This window comes from Rhamphochromis longiceps, linkage group LG4, assembly GCF_057381845.1.
Source record: "Rhamphochromis longiceps isolate RC_006_pf linkage group LG4, R_longiceps_female_GT1.1, whole genome shotgun sequence".
In the NCBI taxonomy this organism is placed as follows: Eukaryota; Metazoa; Chordata; class Actinopteri; order Cichliformes; family Cichlidae; genus Rhamphochromis; species Rhamphochromis longiceps.
The window spans coordinates 10,581,060-10,597,336 of NC_140560.1; the positions used below are offsets into that span (position 1 = coordinate 10,581,060).

At 42.2% G+C, this 16,277-nt stretch overlaps 2 protein-coding genes across 4 annotated transcripts; both read right to left on the reverse strand.

Moving 5' to 3' along the window:
• Positions 1 to 142: 142 nt before the first annotated feature.
• LOC146671056 (bMERB domain-containing protein 1) lies at positions 143 to 12,495 on the reverse strand. 3 transcript variants are annotated; one of them, XM_085403226.1, is made up of 6 exons: positions 9,612 to 12,495; positions 5,468 to 5,585; positions 2,639 to 2,712; positions 1,747 to 1,861; positions 1,073 to 1,143; positions 143 to 951 (listed from the first exon to the last, which is right to left on the reverse strand). In XM_085403226.1, exons 1-6 carry the CDS (start codon positions 9,688 to 9,690, stop codon positions 827 to 829), a joined length of 582 nt encoding a protein of 193 aa, XP_085259352.1. In that variant the 5' UTR covers positions 9,691 to 12,495; the 3' UTR covers positions 143 to 826. The 3 variants fall into 3 exon arrangements, with proteins under 3 accessions (XP_085259352.1, XP_085259353.1, XP_085259351.1); XM_085403227.1 differs by having other exon boundaries at positions 143 to 945; positions 5,468 to 5,588; XM_085403225.1 differs by having other exon boundaries at positions 5,468 to 5,588.
• A 137-nt stretch (positions 12,496 to 12,632) lies between these two features.
• mfsd6l (major facilitator superfamily domain containing 6-like) lies at positions 12,633 to 16,033 on the reverse strand. Its single transcript, XM_085403224.1, has 2 exons — positions 15,894 to 16,033; positions 12,633 to 14,751 (listed from the first exon to the last, which is right to left on the reverse strand). Exon 2 carries the CDS (start codon positions 14,697 to 14,699, stop codon positions 12,927 to 12,929), a length of 1,773 nt encoding a protein of 590 aa, XP_085259350.1. The 5' UTR covers positions 14,700 to 14,751; positions 15,894 to 16,033; the 3' UTR covers positions 12,633 to 12,926.
• Between the last annotated feature and the right edge of the window lie 244 nt (positions 16,034 to 16,277).

Sequence of the window (16,277 nt, forward strand, 5' to 3'; positions counted from 1 at the left end):
CCATGAACTACGTGGACCACATATTAAACGAAGCACAGGGAAATATCAGCGAGCGATCACCGAACACTTACAGAAGGGAGGAGGCTCCTTTAACCAGTGGATCTAATATTTAGGACAAACACAAAGGAAGAGCACTAAAAATCTTTATTACAACACTCCAAGATGCTACATTAAGAGTTACATGAAACTTACTAAACAGTGGACACAGTTGTTTACTATGAATCAGATCTCACATGTGAAACTCGTCTTTTAAATGTTCTTTTTAAACAAACACTGCATGACTCCTTACTAAAAAACAAGTTATGCCCAGTTACAGTCATAACAATGTAATTACATTAATCAATGCGCCACAGCAAATGCCAAAGTGAGACTGGTAAGAGTTTGCTCTCAGAGAGATATCTGCATTTCCACTTTCTAATATATCTTCAAAGGCTAATGGCACCGTCAGAGCAGCTACAATAACGTCTAAGTACTGTAACCGAGCAGGAATCATTAGCAGATTCATAAGGCGGCAAGCTCTCCTGCTGCAATACACGGTATTTCACAGCAGCACACCAAACAAACTATTTCAGTACATGTCACTCACATTACAGCAGAACACATATAATCTTTCCTGTAAGGACACAGCTGATACAAGAAAGCACTGAGGAAGCCTGTTTATGTGCACACACGCACACACACACTAACAAACGTACATTTGAAGATAGTATCAACTGTTGTCACTTTTCGTCTTAACGTCTGGTCACTTGGGATGTGTGACGAAACATTTCTCCCACTGAAAACTCAACGCCCAGATGAGCAGAACCCACTTTCTGGGCTTTCTGAGTCACATGACGGAGCAGGTGAAGCCGCAGCAGTCTTTCAGCAGCGTGAGGCCGGTTTTCGTGAGAAGCGGCGCTGAGGTCTGCTGGGATTTAAACGCCACCTTTTGATCTTGCGAAGCACCTGAAGCTTAAAGGAGAGGACATGACAGTACAATCACCACAGTGGGTTCACAATCATTAAGATTTACTGGTTACTTAACTGGCTTCAATAGTTAACTGTTAACTGCCAGCTTTCTGGTTAGACTCACCTTTTGCAGCCAAAGCTTTGGGAAATTTGGACTGTAAGAAGGCTGCCATCTCTCTGTCTTCCTCTCTCTCCCTGTGAAAAAGCATATTTCCTTGTTATTCACTGTGAATTACAGGGTTTAAAATTTTTTATTACATCTTGTTAAACACCACAAGGCTTGCTTTAAATCCCAGGCTGTGGGCATCACAGCATCCTCACAGTTCAGAATATTTTCGCATTTACTTTAACTAACGAGCGGAGGTGACTGTCACGCTCCTGCTAAGTTTTTACAGGCAGATTTTGCTCCGAAATAACAACCTAGTTATCAGAAGCGACAGCTGATCTGTGAGTGATGGTGGACATGCTATCATTAATTAGGAAAATATACAAAGGGGCTTCGTAGGAGTGGAGCTATATGAAGAATTAAGTAACAAATAACTAATTAAGGCTTTAAAGCTGTATGCGCTTTTGTCAGTGGAAACATCACATGAAGGATCAGATTATTGTCCAGATTCTGTTACACGGCAAAGGTGGTGAACCGAAGTGCTCTGACAGAACAGAACCAATAATCAATAATAAACTGTAGAATTAAAAGACAAGTCAGGAGATGCTTTTTATGTCTGACTCATCTCTGTAATCCCCCTGAATACCAGAGTGTGGCACTCAGTCAAAGTTCTTTTCATCCATTAGCCTCACCTCAGCCTTTCAAACTCTACGTCGTCCACAAGGAAGTCTCTGGTCTCCACCAGCTTGTTGATCTGCTGCAGCAGCTTCTCTTCTCTCTCCCGGTCCTCTTTGGACTTGTCTTTGTCTGTTCAGTAGTCACGAGACAAGCCTTCTGTTAGAAATTGTAGTCACTGTGCAGTGTACCAACAGACTTTATAAAAAGAGATGGATGTAGCCACTGTGCCAGCATCTGTCAGTTTCATTGAGAAGCCTTGAGCTTTAATTCAAAGCTGCTTCATCCTCTATTTTACTCCCATCATGTTGTATTCAGTACGATGAGAAACGAACTTGTTATAAATGTTAGTGAGGTGAGTGAGTAGGGTCATTTTCATCTTGACTTCTTTTTGGGACCACAAGAGTCGACCAAGAATATAGATTCTTATGCCCTTCTGCACTCAGCGGGGGAAATAAGTACTGCGTCCTTCACTGAATTTGTAAGTTTGCTCACTTCCAAACAAATGAACAGTTTGGAATTTTTTATGGTAGTTTTACTACTTTTCTTTTTAGTTGCCAGAGCAACTGTCTTTTCTCTCTGGGTTGCCATCTCAACTTAATGAACAGAGGAATGCGAGTATTCCTTCGACAATAAAGAAATAAAATTTAAGTAGAACACAGAAAAGGCTCCAGAGGCTCATTGTTGCTTTACCTGAAAACCTTTCTTTTAAAAAGTATTTTTCTTTAATTGACAGCAAGCTCGTTCTGAAGATGTGCTTAATTCACTCCAGTCCTCGCTGAACTGCGTTACTGGAGACAGCTCATATCTTTTCAACTATGACAGAGCAAACAAGAACCGCACAGGGCCCGCTCAAAGCACACTGTCACCAGGTTAAAGTCGAGAGGCGCAGGCTACTTTTTAATTTACCTGGAATTGAGACAAGCTTCTGCAACTCCTGCTTCAGCCTTGTGATTTCTTTGCAGAGCTGGATGTCGTCCATCCTGAGAGAAAAAAAGACAAATAAAGAAAATATTTCTTCACCAAACTTTAGATATCTGCAGCAAACAAGCTGATATTCAGGTAAAACAACAGTTAAGCTACACTTGTCTTCACATGGGCTTTAGAAAAAATATGTTTTATGTGGTAATTCCCACCTTGTGTGACAATTGTATGGGTATATCAAAGAAACAACCACTGGACTCAGCTTTTGGCCGCAGATGACAGTGGTTTATTAGCTGAAGTAACGCCACCACATTGCCCTCTGTGAATGAATCACACCCAACAGTATCACATCTCATTTTGTCCTCTGACTCTGATGGCGATTTCCAAACAACAGGGGCTGGTTGCATGGGTATTATCTGTGTATGTGGCGGCGTGTGCGCATACGTGTGGGCTGCTATAAATAACAGTGGTGTTAAAAAGAGGAAAGTGACTGTAATAGATGTGCTCTGAGCTGCTGCTTTAATTAAATAGGTTTCACTTCAGTGTACTTCAGCTGTATATATGCCAGCGTGACTCATAGGCTCACAGCGACATGTTTATTCAAAATGCTTGAAAGCAGGAGTTTGTATGAATGTCACAGAGAGCCTAAAGGACGAGGATGTGTTTGCTGCCTATAAGAGGACTTCTGTGGTACAACCCCCCCCCCCCCCCCCCACCAAAAAAAAAAAAAAAAAAACCCCAGGAAAGATACTCAGAGAACATAGAGATCAAAATAAACCCAAACAGTGTTGGATAAATAATAGAACTATGCTTCAAAGGTTGAGTTTGAGATTCACCTACTTAATTTTGTTACTTTTAATCTTTTTAGTTTTTAAGCTTTGCTACCCAGATAAAGGGGAGCCCTGAATGTAAAACGTTTATCTTATTATCTCTTTGCTAATGCTGTTCTCTAATAGTTAGCTAACTATATTAACTGCTTAAAAGGATGTGCTGTTAAACATTAACAACAGAATGGAAAGTCAGCCAAGAAATAACTATATGACCTGCTTAGTTGTTGACATTGGGCAAAAGTAAACTTAAGTTCTTCAAAAGTCTTGAGCAACCCTTCATTTCTTTACATTTTGCTAGGAAAATGGAAAAGTATGTGCAGTGATTAAATGAAATGTGTGCAAACTTACATGGAAACACAGGCAAAAAGAGAATTTCTACAATTGTGGTGAGCTTGAAAGTCAGTATTTGGTACGACCACCGTTATTCTTGAACTCTGTTATGCCTGAACTTTCTTATGCAGACTTCTTGTAGTGTCTTTAAGTAGTGTTCAGGAACAATTCTCTAGACTTCTTGAAGGACATTGAAAGCTTTTCTTTTCATGTTGGCTGCCTTTTGTTCTGTTCTTTGTCAAGATTAACCCTTCACTGCTTAAATAATGCTGAGATCCGGGCTCTGGAGAGACCAATCCATGACTACTTTGTGTTGTGTTAAAACTTTTATGCAGTACTCTACACAGTTCTGTACAATTTTATTTTTAATGTGACAAAGTCTGAAGTTATAACACTATCCACATAGTAGAATAAAAAAGTTATCTATTGGCAGTTATTATTATAAAAGGTCGGGTAAAAGGCTCTCTACACAGGAAACAGCTAAACCTGTTGTTTAAAAGGTCAAAGAAATAAACTATAATAAATATTCTTTGTGTCATCAATTTCATTTCCATGTAAAATTACATGAACAAATAAATCACATGAACAAGTGACGTCTAAAGTTTGACGTCTTACTTAGGAAATGGAACCATATGTTGACCACAATACGTATCAGTGGGAATCTGAAATAGGCTTTGTGTCTATAATTGATCTGACAAGTTGGGTTTCACTTCTCCTGGAATAGGATGAGCGCTAACCCTGATTTAAAAGTAGTCTGGGAACTACTACAAAAGTAATTGCACCAGCTTGGTTTCTGCATGCAGTCAAACGGATGAAACCATGCAGATTAAATGAACAGAGTAAATTAACAGATTTTTCACAGGATTCTTATTAGAACTGTTGTTATTTGCACAATTTTTCCTGCTTCATGTATTTAAGCCAAGACTCCCAGCTACATGTTTAGTAAAAAAGTAAAACCATGGCTTTAATAATTGTGAGTGAAAGTAAAAGAGAGATAGGAACATTGAGACTGTGCATCACTTCTCACCCTCTGGTTATGGCTGAACATGAAAAGAGATGATATTTATGACATATTTCATCAAAAGACAAAACAAAACCCAGAACAACAATGATTATTTTCAGTTTTCAAGTTCACCATATGGCTATATTATGCAGTGCTAGCCTCTCTTTCTTACTCTGCTGCGCCAAAATAATGAGAAAAGACCAGCAGAAACAAAAGCCAGCTTTCAAGATCGAATAAAATAACAAACAAACTGTGGGTGTGTATGTGCTGTTCGTCTGCTAAGGCCTGAAATAGCACGGCTGTTTTCCTCACTTCCATCATCCACATGGCTGCTCCAGTCACTGATGGTTGACAGTTGTGGTGCATCATCTCTGACTCCTGAGGGTATCTTAGCAGTATATTGGTGCATTCAGATCCCTGAACTTTAAAGTTTTGTAGTGTATGTGGCAGCAGGGGACCAAACAGTAAAACATCACATGAGATAACAGAGGAATATTTCATCCTCTTACAAAAGCTCTCCTCCTCCAACAGACAGAGAACCATAAATCCTAAAAAAACAAACTAAACTAATGAGATGTAGTCTGGATTTATGCCCTGAGCATGTTTAAATGTACCTAACACGAAGAGGTCTGGAGAACAGGCAGATCTTACATGTATCTCAGCTCTGACTCTCTCCGCACGAGAATGTCTCGTATTCGTTCGATTCTGAACAGCTCTCCTTCGATATCCTCGACGGTGATTGTGGAGTCGGCCATGGAAATGACATCATCTGCTGAGAGACAGACAAGATCAGAATACAGCTGTTTGGGTCTGATAATACACCTTGGAGAGTTTACTCATAGTTAGCTCCGAACATGAAGGCATACAGAGGACCCGTTACGCTTTTCCTTATTTTTAAACATGTATGTATAGCTGCAAAGTGTGCACTCGTATTAAACATAGCCAGAGTATTATATGATGATCTCAGTGTATGTAATCCGTGAGTGCCCTAAGTGCTCTGTTTTGCCCATTTTTTCACCTTGTGGCTCTGAATGAAGTCACTGGGAGCGGTTATCTATAGTAGACCTGAGAGGTCAAAAGCACAAATATAAAATATTGCAAATATCACACAAAACACAACAGAAATTGAATAAAACACAATGGAAAAAGAAAAAACACTGAGAAAAAATATCACAAAAATCTTGTTGCTTTATTGTCTTTTGTGGAGACCATGAAGCAACAAGCTAACAGCAAACATGTATCTACAGTATTAAAACACACATGAGTGGCTTCTTTTTCTCCATCACAATAGAGATGAATCCTCCGCTTTTTTTAAGCGTGTCTCAGTCTCCTTCACTTTCACAGCTGTTCTGTCACATTATTGTGTTCCCAAAACCATCTCTGAATGCTATAAGTCAAGAAGGAAGTCACCTAGGATTTTCAAATATTTACCATAGGTGCATCTACTAAGAGGCTGAGGTGTAGCACTGACGGTCATCAGTATTTTTCTATTTGCTGCTGTTTTCTTAAGCTGCAGTGTGTTTGACCACTCAGGGCCACCGTAGATACCCCTGATATGGTCATGTCCGGCGCACCTATATTCAAATCTTATATTTAAGGGGCAGCCAATCAGATGAAACTAGCTTAAAGAAGAGGAGAAAGAGCTAGCACAGTTTGTTTAAGATGGTGGATAAACAGAGGGGCTACAGCCTCCAGACTTGTTAAGATAAATAAGCATTATTTTGAACTGTGACTTGTGCAAAGCTACTCTGGTAGAGTACATGAAAAAAAAAAAAATCTGAACAAGCATGATATGTCCCTTTTAAGTATCTTTTGTTAACTGAATTACCCTGGAAATCCCAGCATAGCATAGAGTGTGATGAGCAGTCTTCATAAGAACAGCTGATTACTATTACCAGCGTGTGGTTTGCATGTGTAACTTTAATCTATGTATACTTCTAATATTTAAATGTAGCAGCAGGACAGGTGTACAACTGGATTTTTTCAAGAGATCCAGGTGCAGAGCTTTGGTATTGTGGGTGCTGATTCATGCATCACAGGCTAATTATGCAAGCTGTTGCTGTCTGTGCACATTGAAAGCAAAGTCAGGATTGTTGGCTTGTCGAATACTTGCAGTTTTTATTTTAACTTGATTGCAACAATGGATTTTAACATGTAAGCCATGTGTGGCAAATTTCTCCAGGAAAATCAAAATCAAGATAGTCAAACAAGCAATTAAAACCACCTTGGGTCTAAAACAGCTTCCCGCTACGATGTGATCAGAGCTTTGTGGATACTTCCCCCAAGTAACTCTCTGCACGTCCCTGAATAACTGCATTCCCCACCCTGCTCCCGCAGCCTCCTACTCCTCACCAGGAGCGATGAGTCATCCAGCAGAGCTTGGATTGGCTTTTAATTACCCGACCTTGTGTGAAAACATACTACAATCACACTGAACAGCGAGCCAACACAAACACAAACCCTCAAAACTCCCCACATGGCAATCCCGCCGCTGTTCATCTACATATTAATTATCAGCAGGTGTTTTAGTGTTGAAGCAATCTGCATGCGTTCCTTTTCTTGTCATTTTTTTTTTGGCTCCGAGCTTTCTGTCAGAAACTGTTTGAAGCTTTTTATTTCACCCTGTCACTTTAAATTATTCACTTTGTACAGAAGCTTCATGTCAACACGCAAACTGTATCGTTTACTCGTCTCGAGCACCCAATCCAAAAATCTTTGATGTCGTTTCCTTTCAGATTTTTGCTGCTGTCAACCGTAACTTTTTTTTTACCCTTTTGAATGTTGCTGTAGGTCCATAAGTGTGTGACAAAACTGAAGGTGCAAAGACCCACAAGCAAGCAGCAGCTGAAGGTGACTGCAGCAAAGGCCAAGCAGAGCAACACAAGGCAGGAAACACAGCACAGAAGCACGAGTTCTAAATTTTATCCCACTATTAAAAATATCCATCCATCTTCTTCCGCTTATCCGAGGCCGGGTCGCGGGGGCAGCAGCCCAAGCAGAGAAGCCCAGACCTCCCTCTCCCCAGCCACCTTCCCCAGCTTGTCCGGGGGAACACCAAGGCGTTCCAAGGCCAGCCGAGAGATATAATCTCTCCAGCATGTCCTGGATCTGCCCCGGGGCCTCCTCCCGGTGGGGCATGCCTGGAAAACCTCACCCAGGAGGCGCCCAGGGGGCATCCTTGGCAGATGTCTGAACCACCTCAGCTGGCTCCTTTCGATGTGAAGGAGCAGCTGCTCTACTCTGAGCCCCTCCCAGATGGCTGAACTTCTCACCCTATCTCTAAGGGAGAGGCCAGCCACCCTTCGGAGGAAGCTCATTTCCGCCGCTTGTATTCGCGATCTCGTTCTTTCGGTCACTACCCACAGCTCGTCACCATGGGTGAGGGTAGGGACGTAGATCGACCGGTAAATTGAGAGCTTCGCTTTTACACTCAGCTCTCTCTTCACCACAACAGACCGGTACAATCTGCACCAATCCGTCTGTCGATCTCCGGCTCCCTTCTCCCATCACTCGTGAACAAGACCCCCAGATACTTAAACTCCTCCACTTGGGGCAGGAACTCGTCCCTGACCCGGAGTGGGCACTCCACCCTTTTTTTCCAGCTGAGGACCATTAAAAACATTAATTACTAATTACGTTTGAGTCTCTGAATGCAGAGAACAAGGCATAAAAATGTTATTCCTAAAACAATTAATGAAAAACTTTGTTGGTCACAATCAGAATACTTTAATGATCCATAAGAAATGATGTAGGTTATAGTTGCTCTAAGACAGTAACAGACTAATTAAATAATACGATATATTACAAAAATTACAAATTTAAGAAACAGCACTAATATATACAAATCGCTCAGTTATAAATATTAAGAATATTACAGGGTGAAATATATATGATTGACACTTAACTCTAACCTCTGTCAGGTCTCTTAACTATAAGCTGAAATTCCACACTTCAATCACAGCTTTTACTTTTTGATTTAAGATTAATTATGATAAAATTACAGAAAAAAGTGTCATTGTCCAAATACTTATAGCCCTAACAGTATACAGATGTTCCCATAAATATATATATATTTTTTACAAATTCAGTAAAATGTTATTTTAAGTAAAATGTTCTAATTTTGGTCGGCATATAAACTACAGCTGGTTGGGACTACTGACCGAGGAGACTTTGTTTGGGCTGCAGAGTTCAGACAGCTGCATCATTCTTTAAGTAAAAAAAAAAGTGCACGCCTCAGCTGAATGCACCACTTTTCCTCTTCTTGTGTCACAGAAATGTGAATACGTGGAGATTATCTTCCACTGCGTTTCATTTCTTTTTTTAGAGAAAAAAAATCTATATGTCAGTTAAAGAGATTGACAGTTTTTGCTCTCATTAAAAAAAAAACAAAAAAACAAAAACAAAATTAAAGGATTACTTTCAGGCACATTGCTGCAGACCAAGCTGCTGGTTGCCTCATTTTGCTTTTATTGCCATTTGTGTATTTATATTTTAAAATTTGAGTATATTAGGGAATGACAAACAATTGTAATAAAAAAGGTTGACATCGTTTAATTAATTGTCCATACGAGATGGGATTAATGTTGATAACTGATCTATTCTAGTAAACTTCTTACACATAGCCCGCCCCCAGCCCGAGGGAGCCCTGGCTACGGCCCTGCTGACATACAACTTTAACATGATGCTCACAGTGGTGATCTTCAAGGATCTAAAAGTCTGCTTCCTTCCTAGATCACTTCTCGCAGCAACAGCACACGCACACAGGCAAACTCAAACACGATGCTCAGAAAGTCACCTGCTTTTTCCGCCGCTTCATCCACCTGCGTGTCTTCCAGAGCGCCGCACACTTGAGAGGATTTTCTCTCTTTTTCCATTTTTCTTAAAAAGAAAAAAAAAGACACTTCTTCTTCTTTGTCTGCAGAGGAAATTCAAAGGAGATTCTCGCACAAGCTTAAAATGAATATTAAAAGGTGTCCCCCAGGTCCATGCAGCATTGCCCAAACGTGTGAGGAAACACAAAGAGAGGACAGCTGCCAGCTGATGCTGAGTCCATCCAGTCCTACAGCCATGGATCTCTGAGCATGGAAAAAAGAAAGCTGTTGCACCTCATGCGAGCTCCGAGGCTCCACCTACTGACTGGCAGGAGCAAAGCAATGAGTGCAAAGTGGGAGAATGTGGAAAATTATAATTAAATCCATCAAGAGAGAAAAAAAAAAATGCTCCAAACTAAATTTGTTCTTTCACTCTGAGTCACATTAAGATCTTAAAGGATGTCAGATTATAAGGAGCCTAAAGCCATGCCAGGTGATATTTATAGACAGCAGTGCTTGTCATGAATGTACTCTTTCCCAAAGTTGGGGAATGAAATCTCTTTATAAGCAAGTTCTGCTTTTTTAAATCCAAAACTGAACCGACTTCCCTTCACTTCACCTTCAGAGGAGCACAAAAGTCTGAATCAGAATTCATGGAGATCAATGAACGGAGACATTTTAGTCAAACTTTCAAATCCTTCCCTCAAAAAGTTCAGGTATACCTCTCATGGTTCCACTCTCAGAGAACCATCATCATCAGCGTCAATGGCAGTCTATCTCAGTGTGGATTACTATGGTGGTCATAAAAAAAAATCTCTACACAGGTTCACTGGATGTTAGGCAAAGGCACAAAGGTATCCTCATTTTAAAACAACAAAAGACAACAAAGGTTAAACAGACTTCTTCCGTTTTAATGGTTTCCTCCACTGTAACCACAACAGTAGCACTCTCCACAGGAGAATCCAGCTGTCTATCATCATGAATTTTTCATCTAGCCTGACTGAGTTCAGCTCTCGACAAAGTGGAGAGAACTCGATTTCACGCAGGCGGGCCCTCGAGGCAGCAGGCCAGATGTTCGGGGAGTGCAGCATGCGTCTGCCCGCACACTAGAGCTGCCACTGTGCCATAGATAGCCATGTCCCACAGCCACGAAGCCAGCCAGACACTTCACACATTTGTTGCCACAAGCCCAGAAGCACATGAAGGAAAATGACTGCCATTCATGTTATATGACAAGGCAAGAACATCTGTAAGCCCGACAGAGTGAACACTGTTTCTAAAACTGGCTCAAAATGTGTCGCACATTCAAGTTTTTACTATCTACTTTGGCTTTCAGGTCATGCAAAGTAAGTAGCAATATAATTATTCAAACCCCCCAAACACATCACAATCATTTCTTTTATATACCATTAAAAAAAAACAAAAAAACAACAACCCTGTAACTATAATAATCTTATGGAGCCCTTAGATCAATGCTACTTCACTGCATAGAAATTAAATGTTTAGCACTTTTAAGTGAAGACAAAACCGGAGGTAAAATATCAGATTTCACAGTTTTCATTTGGAGACAAAACGTTTTGGGATTTTTTTCCACTTACAGCAGAGGTGTCGAACTCCAGGCCTCGAGAGCCGGTGTCCTGCAGGTTTTAGATACCACCCTGGGTCAACACACCTGAATCAAATGATTAGTTCATTACCAGGCCTCTGGAGAACTTCAAGACATGTTGTGGAGGTCATTTTGCCTTTTGAATCAGCTGTGTTGGATCAAGGACACATCTAAACCTGCAGGACACCGGCCCTCGAGGCCTGGAGTTCGACACCTGTGACTTACAGCATTCCCACAGACTGTATACAAAAGATGGACTTAACCAGTGTTACTCCACTGACTGGTTTTTAAAGCTTTTAGTTCAGCAGTTTATGCCATAGCCATCTTGAGCAACGTTGAATCTGACTGAGGACTCTATGAAGTTACACTTGTACTTGTGAAGCCATGTCCTATAGCAGCGGTGGGCAACTCCAGGCCTCGAGAGCCGGTGTCCTGCAAGTTTTAGATCTCACCCTGGGTCAACACACCTGAATCACATGATTAGTTCATTACCAGGCGGCTGGAGAACTTCAAGACATGTAGAGGAGGTAATTTAGCCATTTGAATCAGCTGTGTTGGATCAAGGACACATCTAAAACCTGCAGGACACCGGCCCTCGGGGCCTGTAGTTGCCCACCCCGTCCTATAGTATACTCTCATTTATTGTCTATTAAACTCTAAACTGGACCAAAATTTACAAAATAAGAACACTTGATGCTCAGAATTGAGACCATAAACTCATTGGAAAAGCATTTATGATAAATTGGTTCAGAAATAGGTTCTCTTTCATATAGACTTCTATGTAATTGGAGTCCTTTCTCCAAACGTAGCATTTGCCCCCTGCTGGTCAGTGCAAGAAATGCAGATTTAAGGTTTCACAGTCTAAATCCATCTTTTATGGAGAGAGAACATCTGACATGAGCAGAAATATAAATTAGACAAATAAAATTTTAAACAGGTGTCTTCTGACTGTCGTCGCAGCTCAGGGCTGTACAACTCAAGTCATTTTTGCACAAGACATTCTGAATGTGCTCAAGTTACCCCAGTTCAATACACATAAACAAAGATTTTCATCTTGCTTCATCTATATCTTCAGTTCAGAGTTTAGAGCCCAGAGGGAGACACAAAGCTGATAAGTGAGAGCAGTCAGCTGCGACTCCTCCAGCTGATTAACAGCAGGTTCGGGTGTGGTGGTGCAACAGTTTGGCCTCACCTTTTGCACACGTCTTGTGTTTATACACCATGAGAGAAGCTTCCATGCTTCCATTAACACAATACCTCAGGCTGTTTAAGCTGCCCGGCGGCACTGAGTAATTGATTTGCTCGGCTGTAATCCTGCTGCCTTCTTTGCTTTAGAAAACAATAACCGCTTATGCAAATGTACATAAAAGAAAATAAAATAAAAAATGGAGGGACAGACTGGATGACGTAACATTTAATTCTGATGGAAAAGTAATGAGAAGGAAAAGTCAACACTTTTGATTGTAATGAATCCTGTCAGGGTGGGAAATTAATCATCCCCATCTGGACTGTGCAACTTGGTGATGAAGAGTGACATATCTTTAAGCAAGGCTGCAGAGCTCGAAGGGAACGATGACTCCCATTTCCATATTAATAGCAAAATCTGATTCATTTATTATGTGACAGTGAATTTATTCTTCTTATTCACAGAATTGCTTTATGCTCCTTTTAGTATTTTCACCGTCTGGAGGTTTTAGTGGTTTACCTTCCTTGCACTGTTGTTGTTGCTTTTGTCATTTTCCATTGCTTTATCAAGCCAGTCTCTCTCCTGTTCTGACTCGGAGTCACTGGCCTCGCTTGCGTCCGCTGCCAGCAGGCGGGAATAGTTAATCCTGCGGTGGTGGGGGGCTTTCCACTGGAGCAGGGGCAGGCACACACACCACACCATCAAAACCATCGCCAGTCCTCTGAACATCCATGTGAGCCCGATGCTTTGGGCCACAAACCCTCCAGCCAAACTCCCCAGTGCACTACCCAGATGAATAGAGAGGGACTTGTAGACCCTCCTGACGCTCCTCTCAGCCCCTGGTGTGGCGATGTCCTCACACTGGAGCTTCACGGCCCACCAGAGAGCTCCGCTGCTGAAACAACTCAGCACCTGAGCAGGCAGTGCAGCCCACGCTCCCCAGAGGAAGGAGTAGTAGAAGCACTGCAGGCCGAGACTCGCGGCTCCAACTGCGAGCATCCTCCTAGGGCCGAGCAGCCTGGAGACTCGGCCAGCCATCAGAGGGAAGGCGGCCTGCGAGAGCAGAGCGAGGGCAAGAGATAGTCCCATGTGCAGCTCACTGCTTCCGCGATCCTGCATCTGCCACAGGAGGAAGTTGTCGATGGCCGAGTTCGCCACCCCGACCAGCAGGGTGGTGAAGACGCAGAGCACAGCCTGTGGGGAGCCGCGCACCAGTTGCAGGGCTTTCAGGAGCCCGCTGGTCCTGTTTCGCTTCTTGTTCAGGTAGAGAGGGAGGGACATGGCCAGGGGCAGGACCAGAAATGCCAGGCTGGCATAGCAGTAGAAATGCACCACACTCCTTGAGGTCTGAGCAGCTATGAGGCATGCCAGTCGGCTCACCAGCAGGCCGGTTACCCCAACCCCGCATGCTGCTCCAAGTACACCCCACACCCTGGTGCTGCTGTAGCGGTCCGAGGCATCCGCGAAATCTAAATATTCGTAGAGGCCGTCGTCTACATTCCACTCCAAGGGTGCGGATGCCACCTCCCACACACACATGATGATGAGTATCAAGAAGAAGAGCTGATGCTGAGTGTCCATCACCTTTAGGCTGCCCAGGAAGCCCAAAGAACTCTCATCCTTTTTCTCCCCCGTTTGCTGCTCTGATTTCAGCTCAGACCTCTTGTTTCTGACCGGAGTTGCCAAAGAGCTGCTGGAACTTTCAAGCACCTTTGATTCATTCTTTTGTGGCGCATAAAGAAGAGGAGATTCAGTGGTATGACTGTGATTGTGATGGTGATGATGATGAGGTGAAGTTTCATTTGTAATAACAGGAGCTTTCCTATCAGCATCAGGAAGATGAGTGACAAGCGACTGGGAAACATGAGGTTTTGGATGGGATGTTACAGGTCCAGTGATGTTCACTGACAATACATCAGATGGATTTTGGGGTGGGCCGACATGCGGATCCGAGGCGTTACAAGTCCATGCATGCATATCCGTGTGCGGGATGAGCAGGAGGAGCAGAGCGGCTGCTGCCGAAAACACGACAGAGCCGCAGATCACTGCTCGTCTCTTGTTGTAGTGTTTGGAGAGCAGGCTCGCCGCGGGGCTCCACACCAGCGTAATAAAGTGCTTGGTACCCATGACGATGCCCGTCATGGCAGGAGTCAGGCCAAGCTGTCTGAAGTACAGGGTGAGGAAGGGCAGCAAGCATGCTTTAGCGCAGGAGCACAGGAAGTTAAAGGTTCCAGCCATAGCGAGGGCTCGCTTTATGTCAATCTGCTTGATCCTCTTCATGTTTGAGCAGCTTAGAGTCCGTCCTGCTAGCTGTCACATGGAGCGATTCAAACTGAGAGAGACAGAGAAAATATAAAAATGTTAGTGCAGACATTTCAGTCTTTTGATACTAATACATTCTGAAAAGGCATCAGGCATCATCATACAAAGATTTGACCTCTGACCTCTCCTTAAAGAAAGGCAAAATTATCTAAAGGTCAAAGTGGTAATAATGCTATATAAAGCTATTTAAAACTATGTTTCTTCCTGCCATTGTTTATATTGACAGCATATAGATATATAGGGATTCTAAATATTACGTTCCTTTGACCTCTGACCTTTTTTAAGGACAAATAAAGTCAAACTTTCATAATATGTCTTTTATCTTCAGAAGTGTGCTTTAGATTCTGCTGACTTTGTTTGTATTGGCAAAAATCAGGAAATGATACTGGTGTATGAGGACTCTAAATATCACATTACAGTTTGCGTGGAAATATCAGTCGCATTTGACCTCTGACCTCAGTTTTACATTTTCAGATCTGCTTTTTTTTAAGTTGACCCTAGAATGTGTGTTACATATTTAAAGAAAGGATTGTCAAGATGCCAAACTAGATAGAAATACACTTTAGTTTAATATTATATAATAAGCTCAAGTTATTCATGTCCAGTCTTTTAAAAATGAATCCATTACTTGCTCACAGATAACATCTGTGCAGTCAAAGTAAACACCTGTCATGCTATCCTTGTATAGCATTTAAGAAATATTAAATGTGGACATTCATTTTAGTTATGTTTTGCCATTATGTTGGCCATATAGAGTTGTTTAAATAAATAAATTGAAGACTCCAGGCGATTTATTTCTGTTCTCGGGTAATAAAAATGATTCCTCGTGCTGTTCCTAATGCGATAGAGGCCCTTAATAAATGAGTTGAGGGCTGGCCCTCGTTTATTTCGCTGTAGCTCCAACAATAATAAAGTATCTGTTTTTATAGTAACTTATCCACACTCACATGCGAAGCAGACAGACTCAAATGATCACCCTACAGCGACTTCATTGTGTTTGAGGAAATAAGCTGACACGAAAAAAACGAGGAAATGACAGACTGTCAGGAAACCACCCGTCAGGCTGGACGCACCTGTGCCTGCAAGATGTGGAGGACTAGTCCACGTCACGCCAACTTTATAAAGGAAGAAAAACAAAGTTTTAACATTTACCTTTTAAATTCTGCCCAAGTTCCTTATCCTCTTCTGTCGATCATTTCCCACCCGCGACTCCGACAGCGCACTCCCGGGTTTGAACCTTTGTTGCTCTGAGCTCTGGACACCTGTAGCAGTCGGGTACGCGCTCAGCAGCAGCAGCAGTGCGAGTTCACACCTGTGGGCGCAGATTCCCACGACTATAGCTCCTCCTGTTGGTGTGGATGCCCGTGTGCACTACAGAGAGCATCGTCGCAGCTCGATTAGGCGATAGGCGCAGTTCATCAGAGAGTGATCAGAGAGCTCCAACTCCTCTGTTTTGATGTCCAATTACACGTTATTAAAGCAGGTCATCTGGTTTGAATTTTATATTTGTCTCCTCAGTGCAAAGATAAAAATCTT